General features: G+C 44.2%; 1 protein-coding gene across 1 annotated transcript in view; it reads left to right on the plus strand.

Moving 5' to 3' along the window:
• LOC143276047 (DNA (cytosine-5)-methyltransferase 1-like) overlaps window positions 1-13,269 on the plus strand; it is a 97,783-nt gene that overhangs the window by 13,557 nt on the left and 70,957 nt on the right. Inside the window, exons 6-9 of the mRNA XM_076580434.1 lie at window positions 1,065-1,168; window positions 2,961-3,079; window positions 7,371-7,457; window positions 9,918-10,069. Of these exons, the coding sequence (XP_076436549.1) occupies window positions 1,065-1,168; window positions 2,961-3,079; window positions 7,371-7,457; window positions 9,918-10,069 (462 nt within the window). The remainder of the gene's footprint in view (window positions 1-1,064; window positions 1,169-2,960; window positions 3,080-7,370; window positions 7,458-9,917; window positions 10,070-13,269) is intronic.

The raw sequence follows: 13,269 nt of genomic DNA on the forward strand, positions 1-13,269 counted from the left end.
TGTTGATGTGTTTAGGGTTGACATACTTAATATTGATGTGTTTATTGTTGACATGCTTATTATTGATATGTTTACTGTTGACATGCTTATTGTTGACATGCTTATTATTGAAATGTTTATTGTTGACATGCTTGTTATTGTCGTGTTTACTGTTGATGTGCTTATTGACATGCTTATTGTTGACATGCTTATTATTGAAATGTTTATTGTTGACATACTTATTGATGTGTTTATTGTTGACATGTTTACTGTTGACATGCTTATTGACGTGTTTATTGTTGACATGTTTACTGTTGACATGTTTATTATTGGCATGTTTACTATTGACATGCTTATTATTGACACGTTTACTGTTAACATGTTTTTTTGTTGACATGCTTATGATTGACATGTTTACTGTTGACATGCTTATTATTGATATGTTTACTGTTGACATGCTTATTGTTGACCTGCATATTATTGACGTGTTTACTGTTGACATGCTTGTTATTGTCGTGTTTACTGTTGACATGCTTATTGACATGCTTATTGTTGACATGCTTATTATTGAAATGTTTATTGTTGACATACTTATTGATGTGTTTATTGTTGACATGTTTACTGTTGACATGCTTATTGACGTGTTTATTGTTGACATGTTTACTGTTGACATGTTTATTATTGGCATGTTTACTGTTGACATGCTTATTATTGATATGTTTACTGTTCACATGCTTATTATTGGCATGTTTACTGTTGACATGCTTATTATTGATATGTTTACTGTTCACATGCTTATTGTTGACATGCTTATTATTATTATTGACATGTTTACTGTTAATGTGTTTATTGTTGACATGCTTATGATTGACATGCTTATTATTGACATGTTTACTGTTGACATGCTTATTGTTGACATGCTTATTATTGACATGTTTACTGTTGACATGCTTATTGTTGACATGCTTATTATTGACATGTTTACTGTTGACATGCTTGTTGACATGTTGAGGGTTGACATGTTTACTGTTGACGTGTTTACTGTTGACAGGTGTTGTGCGCTGTGTTGTGCATTGTGTGGACAGGTGGAGGAGTTCATTGCCCTGGTGGACCCCAAGCTGCAGGCGGCGTCCTCCACCCTGGGCGGCAGCTACGACAAGCACCCCGAGTACAAGCTGACCCACTTCTCGTGAGTACGCTCAGTCTGCTGCATGCGTTCACCTTCCGTCCACTTCCTGTTCCTCTTTCTCAAAGAGGAGTCACTGCGCTCTGACAGACAGATCCTTGTGCGCTGCGCCATCTCGGCCTGGTGGTAACGCGTTCGCATAGGAAGCAACGAGAGAATCTTGAGTGCACTGGCTCGAATCCCCCCGCCCCCCCAGCGGCGCCCCCTCCCCCCACAGTCGCCAGTATTTTCTCCCCCTCCATTAGACCCTGAGTGGTGGTCTGGATGTGGGTCATTTGGATGAGACGATAGATAAACTGAGGTCCCGTGTGCAGCATGCTCTTAGCGCATGTAAAAGAACCTATGTCAACAAAAGGGTTGTTCCTGGCAAAATTCCTGTTGAAAAATCCGCTTTGTTAGAAAAACAAAATAGAATTGCAGGCAGAAAAAAATAACCCCCAAAAATGGGTGGCGCTCTCAGCCCAGCGATGGGTCTCTTCCTGGGGAGAGCAGCCTGAATTTCACACAGAGAAATCTGTTTGTGATAAAAAGAGTAATGCAATACAATACAATACAATACAGTACAATTCAATACAATACAATACAGCACAATACAATACAATACAATACATCTGTTCAGCAGATGCCTGACCAGCAGCGTACAGACCACCACTCAAGGTCTAGTGGAGGGGGAGAAAATATCTGCGGCTGAGCTGTGATTCGAACCAGTGCACTCAGAATCTCTTGCTCAGATTCTCTCGCGTTATCTCTAGGCCATCACTCCACTATTGATGTCGGGTCTCCCGGAGGCCACACGCTAGAGCAGTTTTGTTCAGAAGTTCTTCTTCTTTGTCATTCGCGGGCTGCAATTCCTACGTTCACTCGTACGTACACAGGTGGGCTTTTACGTGTATGACCGTTTTTAAGTAAAGAAGTTCAGAAGTAAAACAAAATATGTTGAAAATTTCAGTTGCCAAATTAATGTCTTGACGCAAGTCATCTGCCCAAACACATTTCTTAGACAAACATCTTATGTGTAGAATATTAGTGGGGGTTTTTATGCAGGTGTTATTTGTGTGTAAAACAAAATCATTGTGTGTTGTGGGCGTGTCTTGTATGTCTGTGAGAATGTCTGTGTTGTATGTGGTATTGTGTGTGGGTGTGGGTGGGGGGATGTGTGTGTGTGTGTGTGTGTTTGATATGTGTGTGTGGTATTGTGTGTGGGTGTTACGTGTGGGGGGTGGGGGGTATGTGTGTTTGTGTGGTATTATGTGTGTGTGTAGTATGTGTGTTTGTGTGTGGGTGTGTGGTATTGTGTGTGGTATTGTGTGTAATGTGTGTGTAGTATGTGTGTGTGTGTGTGTGGTATGTGTGTGTGTGGTATTGTGTGTGTGTGTGTGGTATTGTGTGTGGTGTGTGTGTGGTATCGTGTGTGTGTGTGGTATTGTGTGTGTGTGTGTGGTATTGTGTGTGTGTGTGTGGTATTGTGTGTGGTGTGTGTGTGTGGTATCGTGTGTGTGTGTGTGTGTGGTATGTGTGTGTGGTATTGTGTGTGTGTGTGTGTGGTATTGTGTGTGGTATTGGGTGTGGGTGTTATGTGTGTGTGTGTGGTATGTGTGTGTGTGTGTGGTATGTCTGTGTTGTGTGTGTGGTGTGTGTGTGTGGGTGGTATGTCTGTGTTGTGTGTGTGTGGTATGTGTACGTGGTTTATATGTGTGTTGTGTTTCTGTGTTTGTGTGTCTGATGTTTTTCCCGTCTATATATTGGTTCAGACCACCAGGTTGCTGTTTGTGTGTGTGTGTGTGTGTGTGTGCAGTGTGTACGACGAGAATCGCCACCTGACCTCCTTCGACACGGGTCTGCTGGAGAACAGCACGGAACTCCTCGTCAGCGGCTTCGTGAAGCCCATCACCGCCAGAGACCCCAGCCCCAAGGGTGAGAGGAATTTTGACGATGCTCAGTATGAAAACCACGTCTGTGCGTTTTCTTCTTCTTCTTCTTCTTCTTCTTCTTCTCCTTCTTCTCATCCCTTAATTCTTGAGGTGTGTCATTTATTGAAAAATCTTGAAAGTTTCAGCTTGTTTCTGATTTGTGCATATCGTCTCTTCCTGGTGGTAAGATTTGGGCAGGGGGAGGGGAGGGGGGGAGGCACATATTTATTTATTTATTTTATTTATTTATTTTTTTTGCTGCCCCATCATCAGCACCGTTTCAGTGGCATTACTCCCACGCCGCTCATTTAGATTCCCCCATACGCTGTCACACCCGGGTTCGTCCGTCGTAGTTCCAGCGTCGGCAGTCCACAGGGAACCATCGATGTTAGGTCGCCAGGAGGCCACACACCAGAGGAGACCCTGCACTGCTGCTGAGTCACTTCGGTGGTGTTCAGTGGTGCATGTTCTGTTTTTTAACGTACTTAGGACACCACCTACTAAGCCCGGGGGAGGCACATATTTGTTCCAGTCCTGTGGGTGTTGAACAGGCGTTTAATCAACTCGTTCAGCCTCGAGGACAAGCAATGCCCCGGTGTTGAAATTTGTTCCGTTAAAATGGTGTGCACACGTTCCTACATATGCACAAAGAGCGAAGACAAAGGGAACAAACTGCTGCAGTATTTCTGGCTGTGTCCCCCCCAGTGTGTCAGTTTGGAGGAAAAACCGGTCAGTTGCAGTATATTGTTTTGTTTTTGTGCAATGATATGGCAGGAGATCCTGCCGAGGCTGGAAATTCCTTAGGTTTGAACAGGTTAAACCAAAATAGAGAGGAACTCAATGGACTGTGTTGTGTTGCAGGAGGGGTGTTAACCTTCTTTTTTTTTTTTTTGCTGCCCCAACATCTGCACCGTGTCAGTGGCATTACTCCCACACCGCTCGTTTAGATTCCCCCATACACGGCCACACCCGGGTTCGTCTGTCACAGTTCCAGCTTCGGCAGTCCACAGGGAACCATCGATGTTAGGTCGCCAGGAGGCCACACACCAGAGGAGACCCTGCACTGCTGCTGAGTCACTTCGGTGGTGTTCAGTGGTGCCTGTTCTGTTTTTTAACGTACTTAGGACACCACCTACTAAGCCTGGGGGAGGCACATATTTGTCCCAGTCCTGTGGGTGTTGAACAGGCGTTTAATCAACTCGTTCAGCCTCGAGGACAAGCAGTGCCCCGGTGTTGAAATTTGTCGCACACATATACGCGGGCGCATATGCATGCATACACTCTCACACATGTAGGCGCACACATGCACATGCGCACATGCACTTGCACATAACGATGCATGCACACGCACGGACACACACACAACACACACACAGTTGTTTCACTCTAAATCATAATGTAATAGTATCTTACCCACATGTTTTTCTTTTTACATAATAATTGATGTGTGCATGGTTATCAGTGAAGGGTGTGTCAGTTGTTTGTTTTTTTCTGTTTGATTTTTGCTGACGGGTATTTTATTTTAAGTGAGGCGAAAGAGAATTTTCTGTTTTGGTTGAAGCAGACAGTAAAGTATTTTGAATTGAACTGAATTGAATGGAACTGAAATTTGTTTCATTAAAATGGTGTGCACACGTTCCTACATATGCACAAAGCGAAGACAAAGGGAACAAACTGCTGCAGTATTTCTGGCTGTGTCCCCCCCCCCCCCCAATGTGTCAGTTTGGAGGAATAACCAGTCAGTTGCAGTATATTGTTTTGTTTTTGTGCAATGATATGGCAGGAGATCCTGCCAAGGCTGGGTACTCCTTAGGTTTGAACAGGTTAAACCAAATAGAGGGGAACTCAAGGGACTGTGTTATGTTTCAAGAGGGGTGTTAACCATTATACCCCCAACTCGCCCAATGTCGACTTGCAGTGTAACACCCCCACCCACCTGGTACCGTCGTCTAAACACATGCTTACTATGGACGCAGCCATTGTTGTTTACATAAACGAGACTCTCGCGAGATTCACAGCCTCGTTTTTGGCACTTCCTGCCATGCATTTTGCACTTTTCAGAGTCCGATTTGCTTGAATTTTGACAAAGTTGTGAATTTTTAAAGTTGCAAGGGGTTTGATGATTGCCGAAAGTTTTAGCGTAATCTGAACGCCTATTCTGAAGATGACTTTGAACCGTTTTAATTATTTTTGCATGAGAATCTTGTAAAAATTGACTGAACTGAGAGATCTAGATATCGACTGACCGAGTTTTGCCGACAATGAGAGTGAAGTTGGTCACTTCAATGTGAATCGATCGCCAGACCTCCGAAATCATGAATCAAATGCCAGACCTCAGAAATCAATACTGTCAGTGAGTTAGTCTTGATTTCACTGATATCTGTTGGTATTTTGCACGATCTTCCTGAATGTGCTAGTTCAATGGAATATACTACTGATTTGATAAAGTTTTGCCAAAGTTTTGAAGTTTCAAAGTTGCAAGATAAGTTCGATGACTGTCGATCGTAGTAGCGTAATCCGAATGACTATTCTGAAGATGATTTTCTGCGTGAGAATTTTGTAAAAGTCGATCGTACTGAGTGACATAGACATCCACTGACTGAGTTTTACCGATATTGAGAGTGTAGTTGGTACTTGTGTGTGAATCGATCACCGGACCTCCAAAATCGTGAATCAATCGCCGGACCTCCGAAATCATAAATCGATCGCCAGACCGTCGGAATCGATACTGTCAGTTGTTGATTGCACTGATACTCATTGACATTCTGCACAATCTTCCTGATTTTGCTAGTTAAATGGATTATATTTTTCTTTTCATTATGGAGAAAATACATGTGAGGTAGGTTTGTTGTTTGTTTTTGTTTGTTTGCTGTTGTTTTTCTCCCGACCATCATAGGAAAACACACCATCCCTCAAAATGAAAAGAACATAAAAATCAGCATGTTCATTGTTGGAATTCAAGTTGAGTAAGAAAAAGAATAAAAAGAAGATGTGTTAGAAGTCACTGCAGACTAGATAAACTTTTTTTTTTTTTTAAATCATACTGTAATTAAAAGAATTTTTTTCAAAGTTAACCATCAAATTTGATACATTTATTTTTTGTGTGTGAATTCAAAGCAACATGAGCCTGGAAACAAAAATTCTTCTGCAACTTTATTATGTGTAGAACGCAGGAAAAATAAACATGTGCAACAAAAGAAGGTAATTATATTTTTAATCAATGTTTATAATTACCCACTATCGAAAATCGCAAGAGTTATTCACCTTGGCATGGGATTTCAGGGGTGATTAGTGCTGAGCAACCTGGGGGTAAGAGGGTTAACCGACTGTTGCAGGAGGGGTGGGGTGTTAATGGACTGTGTTGTGTTGCAGGTGGGGTGGGGTGTTAATGGACTGTGTTAATGTACTGTGTTTGTTGCAGGAGGGTTGTTAATGGACTGTGTTGTGTTGCAGGAGGGTTGTTAATGGACTGTGTTGTGTTGCAGGTGGACTGTGTTGTGTTGCAGGAGGGGTGTTAATGGACCGTGTTGTGTTGCAGGAGGGGTGTTAATGGACTGTGTTGTGTTGCAGGAGGGGTGTTAATGCAGGAGGGGTGTTAGTGGACCATGTTGTTTGCAGGAGGGTTGTTAATGGACTGTGTTGTGTTGCAGGGGGACTGTGTTGTGTTGCAGGAGGGAATGGACCGTGTTGTGTTGCAGGAGGGGTGTTAATGGACCGTTTTGTGTTGCAGGAGGGGTGGGTTGTTAATGGACTGTGTTGTGTTGCAGGGGGACTGTGTTGTGTTGCAGGAGGGAATGGACCGTGTTGTGTTGCAGGAGGGGTGTTAATGGACCGTTTTGTGTTGCAGGAGGGGTGGGTTGTTAATGGACTGTGTTGTGTTGCAGGGGGACTGTGTTGTGTTGCAGGAGGGAATGGACCGTGTTGTGTTGCAGGAGGGGTGTTAATGGACTGCGTTGTGTTGCAGGTGGGGGTGTTAATGGACCGTGTTGTGTTGCAGGAGGGGTGTTAGTGGACCGTGTTGTGTTGCAGGAGGGGTGGGGTGTTAATGAACTGTGTTGTGTTGCAGGAGGGGTGGGGTGTTAATGGACTGTGTTGTGTTGCAGGAGGGGTGTTAATGGACTGTGTTGTGTTGCAGGAGGGGTGTTAATGGACCGTGTTGTGTTGCAGGAGGGGTGTTAGTGGACCGTGTTGTGTTGCAGGAGGGGTGTTAGTGGACCGTGTTGTGTTGCAGGAAGGGTGTTAATGGACTGTGTTGTGTTGCAGGTGGGGTGTTAATGGACCGTGTTGTGTTGCAGGAGGGGTGGAGTGCAGACAGATGGGGCCGATCGTGGAGTGGTGGACGTTTGGGCATGACGGGGAGGTAGACATTGGCATCACCACAGGTTTGGCAGTGCGCTCGTTTCAACTCACACGAGTGTGTTTTGACACACAATGTGAATCCATGTTATAGCATTGTATTCTTCTTCATCTTCTTCTTCATTCCCATGTTCACTCATATGTACACGCACAGTGGAGAAGTTGAAGAGATGGACTTTCGTTCTGAGGGTGCCAGCTCAGTTACTGCGCCTGGTGGGTAAAGGGTGGAGATTTCTCTGATCTCCCAGGTCAACATATGTGCAGACCTGCTTAGTGCCTGAACCCCCCTTCATGTGTATATGCACGCAGAAGATTAGATACGCACGTTAAAGATCCAGTAATCCATGTCAGTGTTGGTGGGTTATGGAAACAGTGATATACCCAGCATGCACAACCCTGAAAATGGAGTATGGCTGCCTACATGGCATAAAGGCCCACTGGTACATACAAGTGAATGTGGGAGTTGCAGCACACGAACAAAGAAGAAGAAGAAACATCTCTTCTTTTTAGGTCAGTAATTTGAAGAAAACAGAACATGCTCAGCATGCGCACCCCCTTAAAACAGAGTATGGCTGCCTACATGGCGGGGGTAAATAAACAAAATGGTCATACAGGTAGCGTGTTACATGTCTGTCTGAGTGTGAATGTGTGCATGCCTGTAATCTGATTGAATGGAACAGGAAACGAATGATGAGCGCCCAGTGGCAGCCATCAGCTACCCAAGTTGGCAGGTTGTTGTGCAAGTGACCTCGAGTTTGTAAATCGCCCAGAGCTTGGTCTCCAACTAGACGGGCGCCATAGCCGAATGGTTAAAGCATTGGACTTTCAATCTGAGGGTCCCGGGTTCGAATCACGGTGACGGCGCCTGGTGGGTAAAGGGTGGAGATTTTTACGATCTCCCAGGTCAACATACGTGCAGACCTGCTAGTGCCTGAACCCCCTTCATGTGTATACGCAAGCGTAAGATCAAATACACACGTTAAAGATCCTGTCAGCGTTCGGTGGGTTATGGAAACAAGAACATACCCAGCATGCACACCCCCGAAAGCGGAGTATGGCTGCCTACATGGCGGGGTAAAAACGGTCATACACGTAAAAAGCCCACTCGCATATATACGAGTGAACGTGGGAGTTGAAGCCCACGAACGCAGAAGAAGAAGAAGGTCTCCAACTGAGGATAGGGGCTATACAGATATATAAGTATCCATATTTTAATGCTGCTGCTATGGAGGTCCACTTTTTAGGGTTGAGGACTACGTGATAAGGCCGTATTCTACACTTCCGGTCATCTTGGCTCTTGTGTGTGTCTACACGCAGTGTGAATCTATGAAATAACATTGTGTTTCTGCTGTGTGTGTGTGTGTCTGTTTGAGTGTGTGTGTGTGTGTGTGACCGTGGTAAACTTAAACTTACAAATTCATTTTCTCTGGAAATGATTTGTCAACACCAAATTCAGCTTGGAAATAGGGGAAAAAAATTGTTCTGTCCACTTGTTCTAGTTATAATGACGCTGCAGTAAGGGTTTTATGAACAAATTTTGTCAGGCACAGCTCTCTTGTCGCCATGGATTCTTTTACATGTGTTAAGTTGTTACCGAAATTGCAGAGTGTGTGTGAGGGATCAGACTCTGTAGAGATGTACACACATGCATGCACGTGCATGCACACAAACACAGTGATAAGCACGCAGTTAGAACAGTGGCGTGGGGACGGTGGTTTTCAGAGAAGACTTGAATAAAGCGGGAAAAGAAGAGTTCCTGATCTGCACAGGTAGCTGGTTCCAGACAGCTAGGCTATGGAGAGATGAAATAACGCCGACCGAAGGACTGTTCTGACAGAGAGGGTGGGAAGCAGACGGCTATGGAAAGATGAAATAACGCCGACCGAGATGAAATAACGCCGACCGAAGGACTGTTCTGACAGAGAGGGTGGGAAGCAGACGGCTATGGAAAGATGAAATAACGCCGACCGAAGGACTGTTCTGACAGAGAGGGTGGGAAGCAGACGGCTATGGAGAGATGAAATAACGCCGACCGAAGGACTCTTCTGACAGAGGGGATGGGAAGCAGACGGCTGTGGAAAGATGAAATAACGCCGACCGAAGGACTGTTCTGACAGAGGGGATGGGAAGCAGACGGCTATGGAAAGATGAAATAACGCCGACCGAAGGACTGTTCTGACAGAGAGGGTGGGAAGCAGACGGCTATGGAAAGATGAAATAACGCCGACCGAAGGACTGTTCTGACAGAGAGGGTGGGAAGCAGACGGCTATGGAAAGATGAAATAACGCCGACTGAAGGACTGTTCTGACAGAGAGGGTGGGAAACAGACGAGCATCGGAAGAAGACATTTATCATAAGAGATAAACAAGAACTGTATTCAATATGCATGTCATGAACTTAGCAAGCCTGTAGATCTATCTTTTATCGTTAAAGAAAGAATAAAGATACGTTGCAGTCTTTCAACGGTGTGTTGCGATATTGACAGGGTATGCAGTTTACTACCTCATGGCTCCGTCGCCGACCTTTGCCCCCTATATGGATGGTGTGAAGGTCAAGTGCTACATGGCAAAGGTGGTGATCGAGTTTCTTCTGGACCAGCAAGATGCCACTTACGAAGATTTGTTGAACGAGCTGCAGGTTTGTGATGTTTGTCTGCTTTTTTTTGTTTGTTTGTTTGTGTTTTCCTGGCTTTTTCTTTTCTTTTCCTGTGTATGTTTCCCTGGCTTTTTCCCATTTGTGTTTCCCTGGCTTTTTTTTCCCTGTGTACGTTTCCCTGGCTTTTTCCCCGTTTGTGTCTCCCTGGCTTTTATTTCCTGTGTACGTTTCCCTGGCTTTTTTTTCCCTGTGTACGTTTCCCTGGCTTTTTTTTTTCCTGTGTACGTTTCCCTGGCTTTTCCCCCGTTTGTGTTTCCCTGGCTTATTTCCTGTGTACGTTTCCCTGGCTTTTTCCCGTTTGTGTTTCCCTGGCTTTTTTTCCCCCTGTGTACGTTTCCCTGGCTTTTTCCCATTTGTGTTTCCCTGGCTTTTTTCCTGTGTACGTTTCCTTGGCTTTTTCCCATTTGTGTTTCCCTGGCTTTTTTTTTCTTGTGTACGTTTCCCTGGCTTTTTCCCTGTTTGTGTTCCCTAGCTTTCTTCTTTTCTTTTCCTGTTTACGTTTCCCTGGCTTTTTGCCGTTTGTGTTTCCCTGGCTTTTTTCTTTTTTTCTTTTTTTAACCTGTGTATGTTTACCTGGCTTTTTCCTGTTTGTGTTTTCCTGGCTTTGTTTTTTCCTGTGTACATTTCCCTGGCTTTTTCCCCGTTTGTGCTTCCCTGGCTTTTTTTTTTTTTTTTTTTTTTTTTACCTGTGTACGTTTACCTGGCTTGTTCCTGTTTGTGTTTCCCTGGCTTTTTTTTTCCCCTGTGTACGTTTGTATGTTGTACGTTTCCCTGACTTTTTTTTGTGTATGTTGTACATTTCCCTGACTTTTTTTTGTGTATGTTGTACATTTCCCTGACTTTGTTCCTTTGTATGTTGTACATTTCCCTGACTTTTTTTCCTGTGTATGTTGTACGTTTCCCTGACGTTTTTTTCCTTTGTATGTTGTACGTTTCCCTGGCTTTTTCCCATTTGTGTTTCCCTGGCTTTTTTTTTCTTGTGTACGTTTCCCTGGCTTTTTGCCGTTTGTGTTTCCCTGGCTTTTTGCCGTTTGTGTTTCCCTGGCTTTTTGCCGTTTGTGTTTCCCTGGCTTTTTTTTTTGGCTTTTTTTACCTGTGTACGTTTACCTGGCTTCTTCCTGTTTGTGTTTCCCTGGCTTTTTTCCTGTGTACATTTCCCTGGCTTTTTCCCCGTTTGTGTTTCCCTGGCTTTTTTTTTTTTTTTTTTTTTTTACCTGTGTACGTTTCCCTGGCTTTTTCCTCGTTTGTGTTTCCCTGGCTTTTTTTTCCCCCTGTGTACGTTTCCCTGACTTTTTTTCCTGTGTATGTTGTACGTTTCCCTGACTTTTTTTCCTGTGTATGTTGTACGTTTCCCTGACTTTTTTTCCTGTGTATGTTGTACGTTTCCCTGACTTTTTTTCCTGTGTATGTTGTACGTTTCCCTGACTTTTTTTTCATGTATATGTTTCCTGGCTTTGTTTTCCTGTGTACGTTTCTCTGCTTTTTCTCCATTTGTGTTTCCCTGGCTTATTTCCTGTGTACGTTTCCCTGGCTTTTTCCCGTTTGTGTTTCCCTGGCTTTTTCCCAGTTGTGTTTCCCTGGCTTATTTCCTGTGTACGTTTCCTTGGCTAAAAAGAATCTGTTTATGTTTCCTTGACTTTTTCCTGCTTTTTTTTTTTTTTTTTAATGTTTTACATGCTTGTGAAATTATGCAGTGAAAGCCATATTTGAAAATGAGTGAACAATATTAGCAGCATTAGGTTTTCTTAGTGTGTAGAATTATCCTGGGTGTATGGAAGAGGTGTGAAAATTCTTGGCACACTTAGCGTTGTGCTGATGTCACGCGTACAGTCCATCCCTGCATCACCAGTCTGCAGGTTCCACAAAGTGTCTTTCTTGAAGCTGGTTGACGGGCGCAATAGTCGAATGGTTCAAGCATTGGACTTTCATTCTGAGGGTTCTGGGTTCGAATCTCGGTGACGGCGCCTGGTGGGTAAAGGGTGGAAATTTTTCGTGATCTCCCAGGTCAACATATGTTGGAGACCTGTTAGTGTCTGAACCCCCTTTGTGTGTATACGCATGCAGAAGATCAAATACGCACGTTAAAGATCCTGTAATCCATGTCAGCGTTCGGTGGGTTATGGAAATGAGAACATACCCTGCATGCACACCCCCGAAAACGGAGTATGGCTGCCTACATGGCGGGGTAAAAACAGTCATGCACGTAAAAGCCCACTCGTGCACTAACGAGTGAACGTGGGAGTTGCAGCCCACGAACGAAGAAGAAGAAGAAACTGGTTGAGCGATGGGTGCTGAGTTTGAGTCCCTTCCTGAGTCAAGTACCAGTTCACACCTGGGTGAGTTGAGGAAAATCAGAGAAAAGTGCCATTCCTCCACAGACACGGCGCCATGTTGTAAAAGGGCTTCAAGCCCTGGGGATAGTTGGACCGCTCGGACGGAAGAGCCAAGTATGGTCGTAACCCGGTACTGTGTGTAGTATGGAACTGACCAGTTGGGTAGTTAGTCAACGTAGGCATTTAGTTACATGTAACTGTCAAAAAGTTAGAACCAATCAATGCAGCTGGCTCCTGATCACTGGTGAACTACGGATCAGAAGTCCAGCGCCTGTCCGACCCTGCCACAGCGCCCCCTGGTTTGTTTTCAGTGCCCAGGAAAGACAACTCACACAGGAGCTTACGGAGTGGGATCACAATGCTTTTTGAACTTGAAGATGGCTGGGGAGTAGGACAGTCGACATGGAGGTGATGGAAATGTCACTGGTTCTCCTCCTTTGTTCGTGGGCTGCAGATCCCACGTTCACTCATATACACGAGTGGGCTTTTACGTGTATGCACATTTTCACCCCCTTTTTTTTTCTTTTTTTTTTTATATCATAATTATTATTTATTTATTTATGTAAAATTATCTATTATTTATTCACTTTTTTTTTTCTTTTTTTTTTTCTCAAGGCCTGACTAAGCGCGTTGGGTTACGCTGCTGGTCAGGCATCTGCTTGGCAGATGTGGTGTAGCGTATATGGATTTGTCCGAACGCAGTGATGCCTCCTTGAGCTACTGAAACTGAAACTGAAACTCACCCCTGCCATGTAGGCAGTAATTCTGCGTTTTTTGGGAGAGAGTGGTTTGGGGAGGGGTGCATGCCAGGTATGTTCTTGTTTCCATAACCCTATATATATGATAGTC

The sequence above is a fragment of the Babylonia areolata genome, chromosome 31, assembly GCF_041734735.1.
Source record: "Babylonia areolata isolate BAREFJ2019XMU chromosome 31, ASM4173473v1, whole genome shotgun sequence".
In the NCBI taxonomy this organism is placed as follows: Eukaryota; Metazoa; Mollusca; class Gastropoda; order Neogastropoda; family Buccinidae; genus Babylonia; species Babylonia areolata.